This window comes from Salvelinus alpinus, chromosome 12, assembly GCF_045679555.1.
Source record: "Salvelinus alpinus chromosome 12, SLU_Salpinus.1, whole genome shotgun sequence".
NCBI lineage: Eukaryota > Metazoa > Chordata > Actinopteri > Salmoniformes > Salmonidae > Salvelinus > Salvelinus alpinus.
Window position 1 is genome coordinate 28,362,252 of NC_092097.1, and position 25,504 is coordinate 28,387,755.

A 25,504-nucleotide genomic window follows, 5' to 3' on the forward strand; every position below is an offset into this window, starting at 1 on the left:
GTGCGTGCGTGCGTGCGTGCGTGCGTGCGTGCGTGCGTGCGTGTGTGTGTGTGTGTGGTAGTAGTACTAAATCAAAAGTGCCGAGTCAGAAGCTGAGTTCCACACCCACAGGTGTGCAGAGTGGCGTCCTGCAGGATAAGGACTTCCCCAGTTCTGTCATGAGTCAGGATCTACCTGTTATGTAACCATGACTGGAGTAGAGCAGTGACACACACCTGTACCTACCTGTCCCACAGATGTCTTACCTTACAGCAGGGCGTACACACATGCATGCATACACCCGCATACACACACACACAGTTTAATTAATGTATAATTAAGCCTCTATATGGCTATAGACAAATGTATATGCGCACTTAACTTAACTGTGAGATGAGCTCTTTAGTAGTGATGGTGTGTGTGTCTGTGAATGTGTGTTTGCCTATGTGTGTGCCTGCGTGTGGGGTGGATATATTTGCACATGATGCCGAAACATTGGATGATGTTGAGTGATTTACAGTTCTGGTGCCAGTTTAGCCTCAGGGACAGTGCTAGCAGCAGCAGCCAACTCTACCACCTCCACACCCGCAGAGTTCTGCCCAAACCCAGACTACACCCACAGCCTACCCGTGTGATCCAAACCCACACACATCAGGACTTTACGTAAAACTCAGCCCAAGTCTTCTCCCACATAGAGAGTTTTAGGACAGACATACTCACAGTACTGCACATATACTACACTCTAGCCTGTTTAGGAGACTACAACAAGTCACAGTGAAATTCAATGAGGGAGTGGAGGCAGTTTTGACTAAGCAGTTGCACTATTGTAAAACCAAAGGTTGAAGAGGGCAATCAATCATCATCACCCATTGGTATAAATGTTTCATGATGTGTGTACAATAGTAAGATAATTCAATGTTACACAGGAGATGACCAAGAATCTGTGAAACCAAACGAGGACACTTGTGCATAATAACTAAGACTGCTGCGTCCACAGTGCAGTGTGTATGTAGCTACCTGGTCGACGTCACATTGCCACAGTCTACAGAGCAAGCGAGCAGTAAGGCTACTTCCTCGATCAACGGAATCACAGAACGAGCAACGGGAAGGAAGACAAGAAAAAGAAAAGTCACAGAACAATAAATAATCCGTACATTTGCAAGACGAGGTAAGTCAAGGGGAAAATACTTTCGGTCATTTGAACAATTGAGAAAGACGCATATACGTTCGTAACTTCGCTGTTGTTACGTTTTGCAATGTAGTTTAATATCCTTTTTTAGGTTGATTATTTAAATAGCCTTTATTGAAGAAAACATTAAGCTACATACAGTGCACTGGAAACTTTACGAAAACTTGCGCGAATACTAGGTAGCTTCTATTTCCGTAACCCCAGAAAATGAAGAAAACGTTGTCAACTGTAATGTTATATATTGATATTGGCGTGCACTGACATCCGCTACATTCCGGGTAAAACAATTGTACAGTACAATTTCATGTGCAAGGGGCAAATGAATTATTCAATAGAAACTTGGCATTGTAGAATACTTAGGGAAACCGTGGTTGGTTTTCATACTTTTTAGTGTATTTCTCAACACCATTTATTTAACTAGGCAAGTCAGTTAAGATCAATTCTTATTGATAATGACGGCCTACCCCGGACGACGCTGGGCAAATTGTGCGCCGCCCTATGGGACTCCCAATCACGGCCGGTTGTGATACAGCCTAGAATCGAACCAGGGCCTGTAGTGACGCGAGCACTGAGATGCAGTGCCTTAGACCACTGCCCCACTCGGGAGCCTATATTAGGCTATATCTTACGAGACTATTTTCAATATTAAGAGAAATACCAAGGTCTTGGGTTGAAATGGGGAACCTTTGTATCCTCATATCTTACTCCAACATAGAGTTACAAGCCATTAAACACACCACTTGTGACAAACAGCCACATCCAGGGTTGGTTGTCACACAGTATGGGCAAAGATTTTTATATCTAACCAAAGATAGACCACAGCCTGTCGTTTCCAATGGAGCAAATTAATCATAGTGGGCAGCACAAGTAAGGAGGTGGGCGGAGCCAAGTACACCCGAGCCAACAAGGTGAAAAATGTGTTGAAGTGACCTTGAGCAAGTCAGTTAACCCTAATTTGCTCTATACTACTATGGCTGACACTATAAAATAACACATTTCACTGCACCTATCCGGTGTATTTGACAATTGTCGCAGTGTTTGCCTTTTTTTCCAGCAACAATTTATCTAATTTACAATAAAATAAACAATTGAAGCCGTTATTTGAAAAAAGTAAAGTCTTAATTTTTTTAACAGTATTTCTATCTAACATAATAAAAATAAATAAGTAAAAATATTTTCAACATAGTTTAATATTTTCTTTGACATTGTAGTTCTTACTCCACTCAAATTGTCATATCAACACATATCAACACAAAATAAACAGTAACCATCAGATATTTGGATGAAAATGAAATTTTTATGAAGTGAAAAAATTAAGCTGTTTTTGTTGAAACAAGGAACGCTTTTTCAAACAGGAGCATGGGTGTGTGTTAACGTGTGTGTGTGTTAATGGGTGTGTGTGTGTGTGTGTGTGTGTGTGTGTGTGTGTGTGTGTGTGTGTGTGTGTGTGTGTGTGTGTGTGTGTGTGTGTGTGTGTGTGTGTGTGTGTGTGTGTGTGTGTGTGTGTGTGAATGTTGCTGACTCTCAGTCGGAGTCACATGACTCACAGTTTTGACAAGCAGGTCCGGACTAGACCAAATCTGAACCAATCAGAGATGCCTGTGTTTCACAAGTTTGGACAGCACAGTATACAGTAGAGCATAGTACAGTACAGTAAAGTAAATAAGAGTATAATGTACTCAATGCAGTACAGTAGAGTACTGTAGGGTACAGTAAAGTAGAGTATAGTTCAGTACAGTATAGTATAGTACAGTAGAGCACAGTAGGATACAGTACAGTAAGGTAAAGTAGAGTATAGTTCAGTACAGTAGAGTACAGCACAGTAGGGTAAATTACAGTATAATGTACTGTATTGTATCCTACTGTACTCAACTGTACTGTGGTGTACTATAATTTACTGAATTAAACTAAACTGTACTCTACCTTGCTCTACTGAGTAGACTGTACTCTACCAAATTAAACTGTTTTGCACTGTACTGCGCTGTGCTGTACTGTGCTGTCCAAACTTGTGAAACAGATGTCTTTTCAACATCTGGAAAATAAGTATTCTAGGCATCTTTTCAACGTCATTTAGCTTACTGGGTACATTGTTACAATGGGGATGGTTGTCAGATTGTGACAAGCAACCCTAACATCAATTTGACAACCATCGCCAACCACCCCAATGCTAATTAAGATGCTAGTTACCACATTGCTTGACCTAGGAACTCACAAATAGGCTTGAAATAAATCTATCCCTTTCCTCGTTCCAATAAATATATTTTATGGATACTTCCATCAACTGTTTATAAAAGAAATAACAAGCATACAAATGTTTACTTTCAACCATGAAACATTCTAATATTCGTCTCACCTCCATGTTTTGTGATCCTGTCCTGAATTGACCACATGGATGACCTCTCCTATAGAGGACACACATGTTTATGTTGAAATGATTACACAGTAATAATAAGCAGTGACAATCAATCCATGAGCCAGTGTAACGGATGTGAAATGGCTAGCTAGTTAGCGGGTACGCGCTAGTAGCGTTTCAATAGTGTTGCCCCTTGCCCTGCAAGGGCCGTGGCTTTTGTGGAGCGATGGGTAACGACGCTTCGTGGGTGTCAGTTGTTGATGTGTGCAGAGGGTTCCTGGTTCGCGCCCGTGTCGGGGCGAGGGGACGGTACTAAAGTTATACTGTTACATTGATGCTGTTGACCCGGATCACTGGTTGCTGCGGAAAAGGAGGAGGTTGAAAGGGGGGTGAGTGTAACGGATGTGAAATGGCTAGCTAGTTAGTGGGTACGTGCTAATAGCATTTCAATCGGTTACGTCACTTGCTCTGAGACCTGAAGTAGGGTTTCCCCTTGCTCTGCAAGGGCCGCGGCTTTTGTGGAGCGATGGGTAACGACGCTTCGTGGGTGACTGTTGTTGATGTGTGCAGAGGGTCCCTGGTTCGCGCCCGTGTCGGGGCGAGGGGACGGTTTAAAGTTATACTGTTACACCAACCAACCGTGGTCGTCCCTACTTCAAATTATTCTCAACTGTAAACGCACAGGTCTTATTGTGAGCAGACTGTCAACACATTTAAATACATAAAACCAGACCTTACTCAGTTATGAGACAATGAGAGAAACCATTATTTTTCATTTGTAATACCTTGCTTTCAAAGCCCTCTGGGGTTTCTCAAGATCATGACATTCTGTGGGTTCATTGTGACATGCATGATGCAAGGAATTGCCGTTGATGTAGAAGCAGTTTTAAAGACTTCCACTTATCCACACTGTTCAGTTTATTTCCCAATTACTGGACATGTCATGACCACTTCTGCATGTTTGTTGTTCACTAATAACTAGGTTGAAAACAAAGGTAGTTTCTATACATTTACTGTCAAACTTTTATATGCAACTTCACTTGCTAAAAGAAGCCCCTTTTTAAGTTGCATTGCATTTGATGAGTCACCACTGTGTCTTATCATAATGCCAACTGAATTTTGTGAACCACATCCACATTTGACAAACAGCGCACAGATGAAGCAAGAACAAGACATGATTTCTGCACACCCACCCGTTAACCAACTTGTACTGATCTGATGATGATGTTGTGTGTGTGTGTGGAAGTGTGTGTGGAAGTGTGTACAGGTACATGGAGTAAATATATAATTTAACTTCCTATTCCATTGTGTCCCACTATAAATACTGGACTGTGCATTGTGCTGCATCCTCCATCACAGGGTGGTCATCTTTATCCATATACTACCAGGCTTTTTTTCTGGATTAAAAAGGGATTTAGGTGGTGAGCGTGACAATGGGCATGGCTGGCGGACTGAATTTTAGAGAACATTTTAGAGGCATCTTCGTGGTGTTTTTCGTTGTTGCAATTTTAGCATTTTACTTATGATCTAAAACTTGTCTTGAGCATTTGGCCATAGGTTCCCATCGCAATCGCAGTGAATATCCTCATTGTTCATGCACCTGGGAAAAAACTTTTTGGCATGGTGAATCCAAGCCTGATTAGGTCGGACTGAAATCATTGTATGCCTCATCCATGGCCTGAAGGAGGGTGGTGCGCTCATGGGGATGACAAGCAAACATCTTCCACTGGGGTCACATACCAAAATGTGTGGACTCTTGTCACTTTGGATTAAAGTGTCTGCTACATAAATGGCATATATTACAGTATTACAGCACTGTATTGGCCAACGCAATTTTAGTAAAGCAGTATGAACCTCCCCCTTTCTTGTTTTGGACATTCTGGATTATTTGCGTATTGGTATTGTATTGATATTGTATAACTGCATTGTAAGGGCTAGAAACACAAGCATTTCGCTGCACCTGCTGTAACATCTGCTAATCTGTAGTAGACAAACCAGTTTACATGTCAAATCTAAAGGTTTACCAAATGTTTAAGTGATCATCAATTAAGAGCAGTCAGATTAAGTAGTAGTAAAATATATTTTAACAAAAGAGAAGATAATCATGTCAAAAGTAATGTGAGCATTGCATTGTGAAAGGCAATTACTTTATATTAACATATATTGCAATGTGAAACATGTATTTCTAGATGAAACACTGATTAGGTGTTTATAGACTTTTTTCTATTGTATTATTGACTGTACGTTTGTTTATGTGTAACTCCGTGTTGTTGTTTGTGTCGAACTGCTTTGCTTTATCTTGGCCAGGTCGCAGTTGTAAATGAGAACTTGTTCTCAACTTGCCTACCTGGTTAAATAAAGGTTAAATAAAAAATATATATAAAAAAAATAGGTTTGGTGAAAAAGTGACTATATAATTTTGTGTGATGTACTTAGTCAATTAAAAAATGTGCTTAGATTTGCGAAACAACTGCCTTTTTGATTATCTATTTTGAATTGTACTAAGAGTTGTGAAAATGTACCACATACTTGTGAAAATTGTACCGAAGCGATTAAAAAACTGTAAGAATCCCTTCCATAGTTTGACAGATCCCATACACGCAGTGTAAAGAGCTCTCTGACAGAGAGTGGGCTCTATTTTCGTGTCAAACGTACGTTAGTTAAAATTTCGTAATGTAAAACTGGTGCACTGGCATTTTCCAGCTCTAACGCCAGGTTCGGCAATTTACCTGTCTAACACCAGCACGCTTGCGCTCAGATGGGAGAGGTGGAAATATTTTAGGCGTGTCCTTAAAAACATGAACCAAAGTGCTGATTTCAGGCAGTGATGATAGGGATATTTAAGACCAACCAAAAGCTGGTTTTAGCGCTAACACATTTGGTTAAAGCATTCATTTTGACAGCGGAAACTCAGACTATCCAGCCATGACGCACAATGCCCATATGCACATGGAACAAAGGTAGCCCAATGTGCTTTTTGTGCCTGTATTTAGAAATATAAAAACTCATATTTTTTCCCATTTTATTTTATTTTATTAAAAACCAAATATAGCCTCCCCTCCTCTCAATTAAGGCTTTTTTTGTCTGCCCAATGCAATCACAAAGTAGTCAAGACTGCCGATAAAGGGTTTGGTTCCTGAAACCGCTTGGAAATATATCTTAATCATCAAAGCTTTATTATAATATCAAGTTTGAGAGGAGTAAAACAGTGAGCTGACATTCCCTTTTTATGCATTGTAGGCAGGCCCACAGTATTTTAGCCATGCAGGTCCCGTTTTGGACGTGCGTAAAAACCCCTCCATGATGTAGGCTACGTTTACATGCCCATCGTGAAACGAGAGACGATACCCTTGGTGAATACTGGTGAACCTCGTATTTAGAAGTCATATGTAACCAGTAAAAATAGCTTGTTTTCCGTTTCATATGTTCAAAAGCCAAGCCCTCCCATAGGCCTACTATAACGAAGGCTGGTTCAACAGCAATGCCTGTCTTTTTTATCATGGAGATTTTATGCTATCATTACATTTTACATGTATTTATTGTTGTTTAAAAAAACTGGTGGCTTGTTTTTCGTTACATTTTATTACAACTAAACTTATTAGAATGATTCATCTTCCTGGTATTATGGTGACAAGGTCAGTGGCGTGCTTGCAACTTCTGGAGATGTGTGAATGCGATCTGATCTGTAAAAGGGTTCCGATTATGTTCATAAAACATAGGCCTATTGGGAGCAGTATAACGCTGCGTGGATATTCTCCCTTTCTATTTATATTGGATCTTTGGATGTACGTAAACCCTCCATTGCCTGCGTTGTTTTAATATTATATGCCCATGGGGAGAAATTATGGTGCCTGTAAGTGTGGCATAGCCAATTTAAAACAAGTTGTTGTTTCGTTTTGATTACAATTATTCGTTCTCTTCTTAGGCTTTATCAATCATTCATTTAATCTTGCTTATTGACAACGTTTGGCATGTCCATGCTCAGCCATAATGCAATTTACAGTAGGAGCCCCTATATCAGTGTTAATTCTATGTATATATTTTCACATTAAAACCAAGCAATTACTTAACGTATTTAGAAAATATAGGTCTACATTTCCCCCCCTTTTTTTTCTGTAAGCCATTTAACAAACTATAGCGGACTAACATTGGAATTGGAGTTGATTATACACAATGCATAAAAGACTGTAAATACACAAATTGAAGCAACCACATATTTTGCCTTTGAACACGCTCTGATTGGCCAGTGAGGGGCCAAGCCTCGACACACCCACAACTTGTTTATTCATCAATACCCAGCTCTTTCGAGCCAACGCCAGCAAGTGCGCCAATAATTGTGATAGTGAAAATAGCACAAATATTTCTGACACACCCCTGAACATATAAGCTACCGCCTGTGGTTGATTTACCATTGTGTTAGGTTTGTTCGAATAGAGCCCAGTGTGTGTGATGTCATTGTCTGAGGTGCTATCAGTCAGCTGTCTGTGAGTCATAAGGGGAAGATGTGTGAATGCATGTCTGCATGGGACAAAACAATAAAAAAAAAAGAAGGAAGGGATTATGAGCTCACAGCGACATTGGGTCCTTGAAAAGCGCTACATAAATATAATGTGTTATTATTAGTATTATTATTATTAGGTTCAGTTGCTACCACATATACTGTACAGAGAGAGAACTACCTGGTGGACAAGGTTAGTTAACAATGGACCTTGAACATAGGAAGAGAAAGAGTCCCTTGTCCTTGTCAACCCAGGCTCTGATCTGATAGGTAATCAATATCGATCTCTGTGATTCCCTGGTAACACACGCACAGGCATGCACACAGTCACACAAACACAGGCACGCACACACAGAGTTTATTATTGATCAACACCTGAAAGCAGCACAGCTCAAGGCTTGAACACATGGACACCTCCTTTAGTACACACTGCATGACATTCCTCTCTCTGTCTCTCTTCCGCCTCTTTTCTGTCCTCTTACGTTTTCTTTTTTTTCTTTCCTTGTTTTTGCCACCATTTCCTTGTCTCCTGACTTATTGTTGATGTGCATAGGTGGTGGTGTAGAGCTGGTGAATAGAAACACAGGACTTTGGACATATTGAGACCTGCTCCCTCCCAGGAATGCAGGGAAATACCTTCACTCCCAGATCTACACTCAGAGAGAATCAGTCTTGTACAGCTAACCTTGTTAGCAGTCCCATTCAAAATCCTATTTTCCCTAACCCTAACCCATACTCATACCCTTACTCTAACCCTAACCCTAAACCTAACCCTAACCCTAACCCTAACCCTAGCTCCTAACCCTTAACGTAATTCTAACCCTAACACTAATTCTAACCTTAACCCTAAACCTCCTAGAAATAGCATCTGACCTCGTGGCAACCAACAAAATATCCCCAGTTGGTCAAAAAGTTAGTGTGTTAGTTAACACACACACACACACACACACACACACACACACACACACACACACACACACACACACACACACACACACACACACACACACACACACACACACACACACACACACACACACACACACACACACACAATCTCTTTCTGTCATATGACTCGATTATGAGACTGATATCTAATCTCTTCTCCCTTTCTCTCTGTCTCTCCTCATTTCCCTCTACCTTATCCATTTTGCTTGTCATCTTGAGTGGATACATATCACACTTTAGTCTTTGCTTATACTTTTACAATGATCAAACAATGAATGAAATAAATATCCATATTAGTAGCATGTGACTGATGATGCACGGTGTGTGTATGTGAATGTATAGCTCTCATCACCGTAGGTGATGTTCAGATGTCGTATCTTAATTTGATCATCCCGTTGTTGCAGGAACATTTTTAAGTGGTGTATTCAAGGTTTAAAAAGGCTTCTAAAGTTTGTAATTTCCACTTAAAAATGTCAGACTTGATTTGCCCTAATTAAAAATGTATCAACCCCTACAAAAAATGTCCAGTAATTATAATCCACAAAACAATTGACATTTCCTGTTGCTGCAGGATTATTTTCCTGCTGGAGCAAACTGGCTCAAATGAATATCCTACATCTGTAACTGAATCACGGCTGTCATGTGCGTATGAACAGAAGGCTGAGTGATGGACTGTTTCTAGAAATATGTTGCTGTGGTTACATTCTGCTTGGCCATGTCTTTGAACAGGTGGCCCAGTGACGCGTCACCATGGCACCCTTCTTGCGGATCGCCTTCAACTCTTACGATCTGGGTGTTCTGTCCCCCCTGGCCCCTTCTGATACCCCCTTCTGTGCCATCAAGATGAAGGAGGCCCTCACCACCGGTGAGAATCTGACTATTACTATAGTCACTAGTGTGTTATAGTAGAAATATATTAGTCCCATTGTCCCACACAGTCACATTGTAACCCTGTCATTAAATACTTTATACTGTATGTCCTATGAAAGTCATACACGAGGACTGGTGTTGTACAGATATGCAGGTTTTTAGCTTGTTAGACAGGAGTATGAAAGAAATCAATCTCTATCTAACCTCTCTTTCTAACCTCTATCTAACCTCTCTCTCCTTCCCCCTCTTTCCCTCTCTCCCTCCTTCTCTCCAGAGCGTGGTAAGACGCTGGTTCAGAAGAAGCCCACCATGTTCCCAGCCTGGAAGGCCAGCTTCGACGCCCACATCTACGAGGGGCGTGTCCTGCAGGTGCTGCTGATGAAGACTGCAGAGGAGCCATTGGCCGAGGTCACAGTGGGCATGTCTGTCCTTGCCGAGCGCTGCAAAAAGGCCAACGGCCACGCTGAATTCTGGGTAAGAGGGACTTTGAGTACAGTCTGATTCACTACTGTCCTGCATGAATTGTGTGTCTAACTTGCAGATGATTGTGTGTATGTGTGTGTGTGTGTGTGTTCAGGTTGACCTGCAGCCCTCGGGGAAGGTGATGATGGCAGTGCAGTACTTCTTGGAGGGAGCAACTGATACAGGTGAGACTCAGGAGATGAAGCCCACCTCTACTCTTCTCATCCTCCTCTGTTCCCCTCATATCTGGTCTGTTTTTGATCTATATTTTATATGTCATGTTTGTCACTCTGAAGCTGTCTGTCTGTTGCCTTGGTTCTCATCTGTTCAATGCTCACTTTTGGAGTACAGACGGAGCAAGAGGGAACAGAGCAAAAGTCCCCACAAGAATAGTAAACAAACTAAAATTTGACCAACTGGGGACATTTTGTTGGTCCCCACGAGGTCAAATGCTATTTCTAGGAGGTTTAGGGTTAAGGTTAGAATTAGGGTTAGGGTTAAGATTAGGTCTTTGGGTTAAGGTTAGGGTTAAGGTTAGGTTTAGGGTAAGAGTACTGGAGTCGCAATTCAACGGCTCAGACACGAGAGGTATGTGGCAGGGTCTACAGTCAATCACGGACTACAAAAGAAAAACCAGCCCCGTCGCGGATCACGATGCCTTGCTCCCAGACAGACTAAACAACTTTTTTGCTCGCTTTGAGGACAATACAGTGCCACTGACACGGCCCGCTACCAAAACCTGCGGGCTCTCCTTCACTGCAGCCGAGGTGAGTAAAACATTTAAACATGTTAATCCTCGCAAGGCTGCCGGCCCAGACGGCATACCCGGCCGCGTACTCAGAGCATGCGCAGACCAGCTGGCTGGTGTGTTTACAGACATATTCAATCAATCCTTATCCCAGTATGCTGTCCCCACATGCTTCAAGAGGGCCACCATTGTTCCTGTTCCCAAGAAAGCTAAGGTAACTGAGCTAAATGACTACCGCCCTGTAGCACTCACTTCCGTCATCATGAAGTGCTTTGAGAGACTAGTCAAGGACCATATCACCTCCACCCTACCTGACACCCTAGACCCACTCCAATTTGCTTACTGCCCCAATAGGTCCACAGACGACGCTATCGCCATCACACTGCACACTGCCCTAACCCATCTGGACAAGAGGAATACCTATGTAAGAATGCTGTTCATCGACTACAGCTTAGCATGTAACACCATAGTACCCTCCAAACTCGTCATCAAGCTCGAGACCACTCTGTGCAACTGGGTCCTAGACTTCCTGACGGGCTGCCCCCAGGTGGTGAGGGTAGGTAACAACATCTCCACCCTGCTGATCCTCAACACTGGGTCCCCACAAGGGTGCGTTCTCAGCCCTCTCCTGTACTCCCTGTTCACCCACGACTGCGTGGCCATGCACGCCTCCAACTCAATCATCAAGTTGGCAGACGACACTACAGTGGTAAGCTTGATTACCAACAACGACGAGACGGCCTACAGGGAGGAGGTGAGGGCCCTTGGGGTGTGGTGTCAGGAAAATAACCTCTCACTCAATGTCAACAAAACAAAGGAGATGATCGTGGACTTAAGGAAACAGCAGAGGGAGCAGCCCCCTATCTACATTGACGGGACAGTAGTGGAGAGGGTGGAGAGTTTTAAGTTCCTCGGCGTACACATCACGGACAAACTGAAATGGTCCACCCACACAGACAGCGTGGTGAAGAAGGCGCAGCAGCGCCTCTTCAACCTCAGGAGGCTGAAGAAATTCGTCTTGTCACCAAAAACACTCGCAAACTTTTACAGATGCACAATCGAGAGCATCCTGTCGGGCTGTATCACCGCCTGGTACGGCAGCTGCTCCGCCCATAACCAAAATGCTCTCCAGAGGGTAGTGAGGTCTGCACAACGCATCACCGGGTGCAAACTACCTGCCCTCCAGGACATCTACACCACCCGATGTCACAGGAAGGCCAAAAAGATCATCAAGGACAACAACCACCCGAGCCACTGCCTGTTCACCCCGCTATCATCCAGAAGGCGAGGTCAGTACAGGTGCATCAAAGCAGGGACCGAGAGACTGAAAAACAGCTTCTATCTCAAGGCCATCAGACTTTTAAACAGCCATCACTAACATTTAGTGGCCGCTGCCAACATACTGACTCAACTCCAGCTACTTTAATAATGGAAAAATTGATGTAATCAATTTATCACTAGCCACTTTATATTATATAATGTTTACTTACCCTACATTACTCATCTCATATGTATATACTGTATGCTATACCATCTACTGCATCTTGCCATCTTGATATAATTAAATGTATCAATAGCCAGTTTAAACAATGCCACTTTATAGAATGTTTTCATACCCTACATTACTCATCTCATATGTATATACTGTACGCTATACCATCTACTGCATCTTGCCATCTTGATGTAATGTATCACTAGCCACTTTAAACAATGCCATTTCATATAATGTTTTCATACCCTACATTACTCATATCATATACTTTACTCTATACCATCTACTGCATCTTGCCTATGCCGTTCGGCCATCACTCATTTATATATTTTTATGTACATATTCGTATTCATTCCTTTACACTTGTGAAATTGTTAGGTTATATTACTTGTTAGATATTACTGCATGGTCGGAACTAGAAGCACAAGCATTTCGCTACACTTGCATAAACACCTGCTAACCAATGTGTATGTGACAAATAAATTTGATTTGATCTATTCCGCTCTCATCTGTCTCACTCAAGCACACGTACACACACACGTACACACACACGTACACACACACACACACGTACACACACACACACGTACACACACACGTACACACACGTACACACACACACACACACATTCTTGAAGTCATGTATAGGTTTTGTGTATGAATACCTGTCTGTTAGTTTTTTAAACATAGTTCTCTTACTGGCTCTATAAGGTTTTGCCTGTTTTCTCAAACCAACAGTGGACCAAGCACTCCAAATGTTGTCACTACTGTTCCTAATGCTACAGTGATGTTTCTTAACCATAACGCTCTGCTGTTAGCCTGACTCTCTCCCTGTCACCTATAGAGGGCAAGCCTCCCACAAAGGAGGAGGTAGGGGGTCCCAACATAAACCGCAGACGAGGAGCCATCAAACAGGCCAAGATCCACGAGGTCAAATGTCACGAGTTCATCGCCACCTTCTTCAGACAGCCCACCTTCTGCTCCGTCTGCAGAGAGTTTGTCTGGTCAGTTATTCATTTTGTCCAGCCGCCTGTCCTCATGGCTCTTTACTCCTAGCTCTACTTTCTGTTAGCTTCATGCTAACAGAAGTCATTCCCTATTTACAAGTTTTATTATCTCTTCCATTCATCCAATTTAAGTCTTGGTCGGTCTACTTTATACTGAGAGACTGAGTGAAGGGATAAGATAAGGCAATGTCTTAGTATGGCCTATGATCTCCTCCTATCTATCTAACTTTAGGGGTTGTGTTTCCGGGAGCGGGTCAGAAGTCTTGCATTGTCTGGAAGTACCCACACAAGACTTATCAACATTTAGCAATGTATTCGCAAAATCAGTACAGCTTCCACTACTACTGTTGTGTTCTGGTAGAATAGGTTGTGTCTCTGGAAACGGTGGATGAGTCTCTGTGTGCTGCTGTTTAAACGGTGCTCACCTGTCATCTATATAGTCCATTCTCACTTTGTCTCCATTCATCATCACTGGCCCTCCACAATCTCTCACTCTTATACCTTTGTATTCTACAGGGGGCTCAACAAGCAAGGGTACAAGTGCAGACGTAAGTGTACAATAATGTGGACAACCTACTGCTATACAACCACATACACACAACATCATAGATACACACCTATAAACACTGTAGTTATAAACACTACCTCAATGCAGAGCAGATTGTACAGCCCTACCAGTGACTTCGATATCTGCCTGTATGAATGGTGCTCACCTGTCATCAATGTTCTCCATATCTCTTCTCTCCCAGAATGCAATGCAGCTATTCACAAGAAATGCATCGACAAGATCATCGGCAGGTGTACGGGCACGGCAGCCAACAGCCGGGACACTGTGGTACGTTGGGACTACTAGTTAATTCATTCATTCGATTATTTATTAATTTACTTATTTGTGTCAATCCAATGTGGAGTTTACTCCCTATAAGTTTTCCGTTCCATTGATTAAACTGGTCAGGAGGTTTTCCTCCATTAATAATGTGAACAATAGCTGTGATGCCATTAGCTGTCAAGGTGTCATAGGGTCAGAGTCCAAACTAGTAGGCATTAATCAGACATGTAACCTCGACCAAGGATGAGGTCCCCTCACATCCCCATCAATATTCATCAATAGAAAGGGCCAAAGAGCACAGGTAACTGAGCTTAGAGGTTACATTCAAACATGAGGGAATCTCCCTTCACTCATATGTGAGGGGTGGTGAGAAGGGGTGTGTTCTGAGTTAGAAAGGGGCGTGTATAAGGCCCTCTCTAGACTAGAGAGAGAGCAGGAGAGGAGACCAAGAGAAAGTGTGCCTGTCTATGGCAGTCTACAGGACCCCACTGAAACTACTACAGACAGGACCTAGGCTCAGGAAGAATAACACCAGGGCACGCAAAACAAAAGAAGATAGGGAGAGAACAAGGAAGGAAGGAAGGAAGGAAGGAAGGAGAGAGAGAGAGAGAGAGAGAGAGAGAGAGAGAGAGAGAGAGAGAGAGAGAGAGAGAGAGAGAGAGAGAGAGAGAGAGAGAGAGAGAGAGAGAGAGAGAGAGAGAGAGAGATGCGTAGGCCATGAGGCACCCTCCCAGGCGGGTGTTTTGCCCCCCGATACCGATCTGGGTGTTGATGAGTTGTGTGTGTCCATCACAGTTCCAGAAGGAGCGCTTTAAGATAGACATGCCACACCGCTTCAAGAACCACAACTACATGAGTCCCACCTTCTGTGACCACTGTGGCAGTCTGCTGTGGGGCCTGGTCAGGCAGGGCCTCAAGTGTGAAGGTAAGGAGCGGCGTGTGTGTGTGTTGCGTCTGCATTGTCATTGTATTTAACTGTATACTGTAACTCTTCTATGCTCTTGTAGATTGTGCCATGAATGTGCATCATAAGTGTCAGGATAAAGTGGCCAACCTTTGTGGAATCAACCAGAAACTACTGGCTGAAGCACTTACACAAGTCAGCCAGGTGAGTGAGCTGATTGTGTGCATGTGCAAGCATGCAGGCATGTGTGTGGATGTGTGTTCTTGCAAGTGCACGTGTGGGTGTGTGTGCATTGACATATGTTACTGAATGTGTGTGTGACACCTGGCCCAGATCGACTGTATCTGTATGGCTATGGGAACCTGAGCTTCTTGTCCTGGGCCCAGTTTTTTAAAAGTTCTGGATTTCGGCTATCGGATAGGATAAAATGCATAGAAAAATAATTAATAGGACGGGAGTCCCAATTTAAGTCAATGATTTCTCTGTTCTATTCATTCTATTTCTATGCATTTTATCCTATCCGATGGGTGAAATCCAGATAGATAACCATTGAAAAACTGGGCCCTAATATGTTTATGGATAGGAAGACTTTTTGTGGTGGTGAAGCTTCCAACAATCGTAATGCTCCTTATCATGGCCCTGTCTAGGTAATAGCAATTAACTACCTTCCCCTGGACACTATGTTTATATATTATGTTATGACTATGGTCTGACTGAATAAGCTGCTATGTCATTCTTAAGTCAGCATTATGTAGGCCGTATAACAATGGGGTCAAGTGAAATGCTGTATAACTGTTCAACAACAGTATTTTACAGCCCTGTCCCCATACAGTGTAATGCATCTTTGTTTATGGATATCTGTCAAAGGTGACAACGAAGGTGTTATTTGCTTCTCCCTCTCATCACCCTTCTATATATGTATTATCTCTCCCTATATTTCCTGAATGTCTTTCAGAAATCCTCCACTCGGCGCTTGGACCCAACTCTAGCTGACCCAGATATAGGAGTCTATCAGGAAGTCAATAGGAATTCCACTAGTGGTCTGGATGTCAATGGTCAGTCTGTGTGTTTGTTTTTATGAACATATTTGATGATGTGTTATTTTAAATTCACTCAAATCAAGTTTGTGTGAATGGTTAGGAGTAAAATATGTTTTTATATATAACGTTAATTATAATAATGATGAATATGATGACAATTGTGGTGACAATTGTGGACCTTATAAGCTGTGTCTTCCCCAGACGGCCACCCTTATGGCAGGCTGTGGAAGGGCTCCAGCCCGCATCCCCCATCTCGCCTCACCCACCTGACACTCATCAACGTAGACAACTTTGTCTTTCACAAGGTCCTAGGCAAGGGCAGCTTTGGCAAGGTAAGCCTGGTACAGCAGACATTCAGGATTCCAGAGCAGTAAAGCTCACCACAGTACAGTTCACATACAATGAAGCAGTAGGGACAACAGACTTTAATATTACCACCAATATAATATTTAATCAGGCTCTCCTCTCTTCTTTCCTTTATTCTGTCCCTCCTCTCTTCACCCCCCCCCCCCTTCTCTCCCCAGGTCCTGCTGGCAGAGTTGAAAGGTCAGGGGGAGTGGTTTGCGGTGAAGGCTCTGAAGAAAGACGTGGTTCTGATGGATGATGATGTGGAGTGTACCATGGTGGAGAAGAGAGTCCTGGCCCTGGCCTGGGACAACCCCTTCCTCACACACCTCTACTCCACCTTCCAGTCCAAGGTACAGACTGTAGCCCTACACACACTCCTCTACTCTACCTTCCAGTCCAAGGTACAGACTGTAGCCCTACACACACACCTCTACTCTACCTTCCAGTCCAAGGTACAGACTGTAGCCCTACACACACTCCTCTACTCCACCTTCCAGTCCAAGGTACAGACTGTAGCCCTACACACACACCTCTACTCTACCTTCCAGTCCAAGGTACAGACTGTATCCCTACACACACTCCTCTACTCTACCTTCCAGTCCAAGGTACAGACTGTATCCCTACACACACTCCTCTACTCTACCTTCCAGTCCAAGGTACAGACTGTAGCCCTACACACACACCTCTACTCTACCTTCCAGTCCAAGGTACAGACTGTATCCCTACACACACACCTCTACTCTACCTTCCAGTCCAAGGTACAGACTGTATCCCTACACACACTCCTCTACTCTACCTTCCAGTCCAAGGTACAGACTGTAGCCCTACACACACACCTCTACTCTACCTTCCAGTCCAAGGTACAGACTGTAGCCCTACACACACTCCTCTACTCTACCTTCCAGTCCAAGGTACAGACTGTAGCCCTACACACACTCCTCTACTCTACCTTCCAGTCCAAGGTACAGACTGTAGCCCTACACACACTCCTCTACTCTACCTTCCAGTCCAAGGTACAGACTGTATCCCTACACACACTCCTCTACTCTACCTTCCAGTCCAAGGTACAGACTGTAGCCCTACACACACACCTCTACTCCACCTTCCAGTCCAAGGTACAGACTGTAGCCCTACACACACTCCTCTACTCTACCTTCCAGTCCAAGGTACAGACTGTAGCCCTACACACACACCTCTACTCTACCTTCCAGTCCAAGGTACAGACTGTAGCCCTACACACACACCTCTACTCTACCTTCCAGTCCAAGGTACAGACTGTATCCCTACACACACTCCTCTACTCTACCTTCCAGTCCAAGGTACAGACTGTAGCCCTACACACACTCCTCTACTCTACCTTCCAGTCCAAGGTACAGACTGTAGCCCTACACACACACCTCTACTCTACCTTCCAGTCCAAGGTACAGACTGTAGCCCTACACACACACCTCTACTCTACCTTCCAGTCCAAGGTACAGACTGTAGCCCTACACACACACCTCTACTCTACCTTCCAGTCCAAGGTACAGACTGTAGCCCTACACACACACCTCTACTCTACCTTCCAGTCCAAGGTACAGACTGTATCCCTACACACACTCCTCTACTCTACCTTCCAGTCCAAGGTACAGACTGTAGCCCTACACACACTCCTCTACTCTACCTTCCAGTCCAAGGTACAGACTGTAGCCCTACACACACACCTCTACTCCACCTTCCAGTCCAAGGTACAGACTGTAGCCCTACACACACACCTCTACTCCACCTTCCAGTCCAAGGTACAGACTGTAGCCCTACACACACTCCTCGCTCCCCTTTTTGTGTGTCATTCTGGTTATTATAGCAACACCATTTTTTCTGATTAACATTACTAATAACAATAAGTATCTACAAAAGCTTTCTCCAATAAGAAGTGATGTAAACACAAACTCGCTATCATAGCTTATTACACTACTACTGTGCTAGGTAGCTTTACAGTATGTGTTATGATGCTTGACCTTGACCGTGTTGTCCTCAGGAACACCTGTTCTTTGTCATGGAATATCTGAATGGAGGAGACCTGATGTTCCATATTCAGGAGAAGGGACGCTTTGACCTCTACAGAGCAACGTGAGTTTCCCCAGTCACACAGACAGAGATAAACACACACCCCTAATGTCACTATTACTCACTCATAGAGACATACAGACACTCACCACCAATACTTTGATGGAAACCAGACAGCTATAAAGCAAAGACGGTGTTTACACAGTGTGAGACTGTAGCTGAGTGTTATGGGGTTATGGGGTTTCCCTGCTACATACAGGGAAATTATGCATTGGTGGATTTTGGGTTGGTCACTGTCCATGGGTAGCTGTTCACCATGCAAAGGAGTGTGTGTGTCTCTCTCTGTCAGTGTGACTGTATTTGTGTTTGCAGAAGTCCCACAAGAGAAAGACTAGATTCAGATAGTTTGAGTGAGGTCAAACACAGAGAAGGTACAGAGTCGCATGGCTGTTGAGCCCTTCTGAGTGTGGATCTGAAATGGGATGTTAAACTAACTGGTGCTTAGTTATAGTGGTGTTAAAGTTTTTCAGTTGTTAGGTGCCTCTATCCCCTCTATGCTCAGGACAGGTGAGATGACAGGAGACATTCACTTCTACACTGTTGCCAGCTATACCCGATCCAGCATTGGCATCTGCTCCTATTGTCCTCACGCACGCTCCCCGGTCCTCAAGGACAGTTTCAGAAAGGGAGAGAGATGTTCACCTCTCTGCTCTCACTGTATTAATCATTAACTAATTGTGTATGGGTGTGTTTGTGTTTGTGTGTGTGTGTGTGTGTGTGTGTGTGTGTGTGTGTGTGTGTGTGTGTGTGTGTGTGTGTGTGTGTGTGTGTGTGTGTGTGTGTGTGTGTGTGTGTGTGTGTGTGTGTGTGTGTGTGTGTGTGTGTGTGTGTGTGTGTGTGTGTGTGTGTGTGTGTGTGTGTACAGCACACAAGCTGGCAGTGCAGAATGGAAAGCCTCGTGGGTTTGGTTTCCTGGTTATGTAATATGTTTCCCTGGGTAGTTTGGTGAACTGTTGAGTTTCAAATGAGTCCCACTATCACAGAACAATAAACCTGTATCCACTAACTGACCCTAAGCATCTTAACGCAGTGGCACAGAGACACTGGGCCGCACCCTAAACACACTTAACACTGTAAAACCCAATACACACTGTTTCTTACTGAGTTGCCTCCTCACAATTTGGCATACTGTTGTGCGGTTCCCCCAGAATACTACACTGTGTATGTGTGTGTCTACATGCATGTGTGTGTGTGAGAGTGTATATGGGTCGTTCCACCAATAGAGTGCCTTTTGGGTAGTGTAATTTGGTAAAGAAATTCAATAATTTTAACATTCTGTCATAAAGACCACATGTTCTTCATAAAAACATGTTTTCCCAACTAAAGAGGTTAAATTAAAAAAATACTTTAGTAAGTGCCAAATAAAGTAACAGGGTTGACCCTAACACAGTAGATGTTTTCAACATTAAATCCCCTTGTGACAGGGGGAATGGAATCTTGTTGTGTGCAACACTGAGGGGCAATTAAAAGTTTGGTTCACGTAACAGGGTTGACCTTAAAATGAGGTACAGAGGTAAATGAATCAGTAATCACATGAAATAAATAATAATCTTCAGAAATGACTTTGTCAAATCAACAAAATAACTAGGGCTTTACCATGATGGTGAAAACTTGGGGGTTAAGTGGGTTAAAATATTCCAATAAGTCAGAAAAACATGATGAGGGACATGTCAAAATGCTGATTTTTGGAACTTTAACAAGTCTTTATTCATATAAAAAATCTGATTTATTGAATTTTCCATGTGGTTCATATTAAAGGGCACATCATTTAATATAACAGGCTTTTAAAATTCAATATTGGTGCACTATTTCTACTTAAAATATCAAAAGCGCTCTGTTCGTTGAACAAACTACCCATACCCATCTGTGTGTGTAGCCGGTTGATACCAGGACGGCTGATGCGTGTGACGGTATCTACTTGTGTGTTGAGTGAGAGTCAGAGGAGAAACCTGTCTGGACAAAGCTTACTTCAAGTCAATCATTCAGTCTCTCAATCCCAATCAATCACCAGCGACAAGAGCATACACAGTCTCTCTCCACCTATGTCAAGGCCCAATCAGTTTCCCCATGCCAGAGTTGAAAAGAGAAGCAGGAGGTCAGAGATACTGTAGGCTAATCCTTCAGCTGTGGCTAGGCTGGGGCCACTGGGCCAGGAGCACCTCTCAGGTTTCACCCTACAGTATGAGGCCATTGTTCAGCTCTCCTCTCTGAGCACCACTCTATACAAATGGCCTCTTCAATAATGCAGCTAGCTACACACTGGACTGGAGTCCTCAGCGACAGACAGCAGTGTTCAGGGACTAACTCAACAGGAAAGTAGATAGAGTAGTACTCTGCTGCCAGCCAGCTGGATCTCTAGACTGTGTAGTGATGTTTATCTATCTTTTCTCCCTCCAGGTTCTACTCTGCTGAGATCATCTGTGGCCTTCAGTTTCTGCACTCCAAAGGGATCATTTACAGGTAAATAGCAAATGCCATCATCAGCACTCTAATGTACACTCACTAACTTCTTACTCACTCAATCACATTACCATACAGATAAAAGAGAATGGCCAGAGCCCTTCCACCGAGGATTGATATAGTGATAGTATCACGTTGTGGGACAGTGAGTATGTGATTATTAGCTGTGCTTTTCTATACTGTCACAACTCTAGTCACCCTCTCAACCTTTCTACACCACACATTTCTTCCCACCCTGTCTTCCCTCCAACTCTCCCTCACTTGTTTTGTCTTTCTGCCCTCAGAGACCTGAAGTTGGACAACGTGATGTTAGATCATAGCGGACATGTAAAGATAGCAGACTTTGGCATGTGTAAGGAGAACGTGTTTGGAGAGAGCCTAGCCACAACCTTCTGTGGGACTCCTGACTACATCGCTCCAGAGGTATGGAACACAGACATACACTCTCAGAAAAAAGGGTTCCAAAAGGGTTCTTTGGCTGTCTACATAGGAGAACCCTTTTTGGTTCCAGGTAGAACCCTTTTGGGTTCCATGTAGAACCCTCTGTGGAAAGGGTTCTACATGGAACTCGAAAGGGTTCTACCTGTAACCAAAAAGGGTTATTTAAAGGGTTATCCTATGAGGACAGCCGAAGAACCCTTTTAGGTTCTAGATAGCACCTTTTTTTCTAAGAGTGTACTGTATACATGGCTGCATCTCATGACACCCTATTCCCTATTTAGTACCCTACTTTTGACCAGAGCCAAATTAGTGCACTCTGAGAGATGGGTTAGGTGACAACATCACAAAAACGATGCGCCCGCTTCAATGGGGCAGAAGTCTGTGTCCATGTGTTGTTGTGATTCTGGATGGCCAGATAGCTAGCAACAATGACAAGAAGCTGCCATGTGGGGAATCATAGGTGGCTGTTTTGAGGTTTTTTCACTGATGTCAAGTTTATGCTAATATGGCAACAATTTTGAAGCTAGCTAACCAACAACTGTAATGATGTATTTGAGAGACAACAAGTGTTCATTGTGCAAATGTATTTATGTTTTCAATAAAAATTGGAGACTAAGTACAGTTTACATGATCTCAACAATCTAAGCCAACCCTGTCTGTTATGCTCCATAGTTGAGTCTGTTTCTCTCCTCCTTTGTGTGTTTTTATCCCTTGCTCACTGTTTCTCTCCTCCGGTTTTGTTGCTAAACAACCAACCCGTCGATAGGGAATAGGGTATTATTTGAGAAGCAATCACTGCGACTATACCTTTGCGAGTGTCTCACTATGATGATGTCACTGACCGTGTCTTTCTATCTGATGACGTCACTTTTAGATACTGCTGGGTCAGAAGTACTCCTTCTCCGTGGACTGGTGGTCATTCGGGGTGCTGCTGTACGAGATGCTGATTGGTCAGTCACCCTTCCATGGTGATGACGAGGACGAGCTGTTTGAGTCTATCCGCATGGACACGCCACACTACCCTCGCTGGATCACCAAGGAGGCCAAGGACCTGATGGAGAAGGTCTGCTCACCCCCATTCCCTCCTCCCATACAGTGTCCTATTCTGCCTCGGAGTCTATTTCTCTCCTCCTTTGTGTGTTTTTATCCCTTACTCACTGTTTCTCTCCTCCGCCGCTGCAGCTGTTTGAGAGAGACTCGACTCGCAGGCTAGGCATCGTTGATAACATTCGTGTCCACCCCTTCTTCAAGACCATCAGCTGGCCCGCCCTGGAGAGGAGGGAGGTGGAACCCCCCTTCAGACCCAAAGTGGTACGGTCTAGACATGAGGTTTTATAGTGATGATAAAACAGTTGTAATATATAGGCCTACCATAATATAACACACAGTATTTGGGGTCGTTTCAAAGGGGAGAAGAGGCTGTCACTGACAGCCATTCATGTATCTAAACAAAGATCTACAATAATTAAACTACTGAATGCTCAGTAGAAATTAGGCATCATTTGATTCATCACCGATTGTCTCCATGTATCACTTGTCCTCCCTACTGATTGACATCTCTCCTGCCAATAACAGAAAGCCCCCAACGACTGCAGCAACTTCGACCGAGAGTTCCTCAGTGAGAAACCCTGCCTTTCCCATGGTGACAAGAACTTCATGGATTCCATGGACCAATCAGCTTTCGCCGGGTTCTCCTTCATCAACCCAGAGATGGAGCTTCTCCTGGAAAAGTGAGGGAGGGGCCTGTCAACCAATCCCCATGCTCTTAGTTCTCAGTGACATTACTGGGGTCATAGGGGAAGCCAGGGATACATTACTAATGGGTCGTTCCATGAAATGGTTGCCTTTTGGACATGCAAACTTTTAAGAAATTAATTTACAAATATATTTTCTTTCAGCATTCAATTGCATTCAATGTGATCAAACCCTCAACTTGAGTGAGCTGTTCAATGTTCAGTATTTGTGACTGTAATAGAAGCACAAGCCGTTTCCTACGGATAAACACATTTTTCCATCTCAGACATAAGAATCCTATGAACTAAGAGCATTTTATCTTCACTTGTACCACATTGTCAACCCTGTTACCTAAGACACTTATGTAACTGCCTAACTATTATTTAAAAGCATGTTTGAGATAAATCCAACATTTTCTCATTGATTAAGTATTCCTTGAACAAATAACTCACATATAATATCAATCTGATAAAGTTACCGTTGGGCCTCTAACAGGGTTGGCGATAACATTGTTAAGGTTTTAGGTGAAGATCATCCATTACTCCTCATGTGATGAAGAGCATGGGACCGACTACATGGTGCTCATGAAATTAGGAACTATATTTATGTTCCACACAATGAAAGTTTAATCAAATAAAAATATTCCTAACATTAATTGAGCGAACGGGGTTAATGTGTTGAGATCGACCACCTCAGTCAAAGATGATAAAACAATTATAAATAGACCAAAAAGAGAGAGAAGACTTCCTTCCCTTTCCACCATGCTGTTCAGAAGACCCAATTGATGTCCACTGCTGTGAATCATTTAAATTGGTGAGAATGGTCCATTATTTAAAAGGGACAATTTGTTTGCATAAGGGTTGGCCTTAAAAATGAGGGACAGACGTGAATGCATCACTAATCACATGAATATAAATAATCATCTTCAGAAATGACTGTCATAGCAGCACAATAACTAGACCTTTACAATGATGGTGAAATTTTGAGATATTTTGGGATTAAGTGGGTTGAAATGTTCCTAGAAGTGACACAGGGTTGATGGAGGGACATGTCAAAATGCAGAATTTTGGCCTTTATTCATGTAACAAATTTGATTTATTGAATTCTCGATGTGGTTTAAATTATAGTGCACTTCATTTACAGGCTTTTAAAATTCAATATTGGTGCATCATTTCTACTTAAAATATCAAAGGGACACAAAAGGCACCCATTTCGTGAAACAACCCTAGGGTCAGGGTCAGTTTGTCAAGGTGTCCTGATTCATGTGATCAAACCCTCAACTTGAGTGAGTTGTTGTATGTTAGTATTTGTGACTGCAATAGAAGCACAAGCAGTCTTTGGTACTTAGAGAAATTATAGGATTTAAACTTATACAGGAATGGGCCTATGTTGTACAGATATACTGTAGGTGTTACTGTTTTGTGTGCATGCTAGGGTGTCCAGATGTACACGGGCGGCCTTATATTTTAATGTCCTGACTTGTATTAGGGTTGGAAGGTGTATGTGTGTGTATGTGTGTGCGTGTTTGTGGCTGTGAAAGGAAATGTTTAAAGACCTCATACCAACACCAACCACCTCTCAATCACAACAACCTCTAAATGTGTCACATATTCTTGAAAGATTGACTTAATCTAAATGTCCAGTTCGTCACTGCATGGGGAGCCTTTGCCTCTATTGTGTGGTCATTTGGACTGTGTGCCATGTAGTGTTAAGAAGACCAAGTTCAGACTGAGCAACTACAGGTATTGCTGCCGTTACATGTAGCCTCATATGGGACAGGGAAAGATTTGGTGTATGATTATTGTGCTTATTGTGTATGATGCTACGTGAATGTCTTTATTTGAATTGAACTTATTGAGATGCTGTATATAGATCTATATATCTATATGTATATTGTTGTAAAATGTATATTATTGGTGTGCTAAGGATGTGCTTTTTTACTGTCTCCATCTTTTACATCTTAATAAAAAATCATCAACTCCTAGTGTCTTCAGTCATTCTGCCATATAAAGCACTTTAGATAGCAGGGAGTGATGTTTTATAAACCACACTATCACTGCACTCAAGAAGAAATGGCCTTTGCTTTCTGCAAATTG

At 43.0% G+C, this 25,504-nt stretch overlaps 1 protein-coding gene across 1 annotated transcript; it reads left to right on the forward strand.

The window, feature by feature from the left end:
* The first annotated feature begins 710 nt into the window (after positions 1 to 710).
* Positions 711 to 25,392, forward strand: LOC139536602 (protein kinase C delta type-like). The gene is made up of 18 exons (XM_071337263.1): positions 711 to 1,147; positions 9,697 to 9,832; positions 10,112 to 10,311; positions 10,415 to 10,484; positions 13,384 to 13,543; positions 14,063 to 14,094; positions 14,296 to 14,381; positions 15,171 to 15,300; positions 15,383 to 15,483; positions 16,235 to 16,334; positions 16,521 to 16,651; positions 16,844 to 17,017; positions 18,685 to 18,776; positions 21,171 to 21,233; positions 21,518 to 21,656; positions 22,549 to 22,737; positions 22,857 to 22,985; positions 23,250 to 25,392. The coding sequence occupies exons 2-18, from the start codon at positions 9,718 to 9,720 to the stop codon at positions 23,406 to 23,408; spliced, it is 2,070 nt and encodes a 689-aa protein (XP_071193364.1). The 5' UTR covers positions 711 to 1,147; positions 9,697 to 9,717; the 3' UTR covers positions 23,409 to 25,392.
* The last annotated feature ends 112 nt before the right edge of the window (positions 25,393 to 25,504 follow it).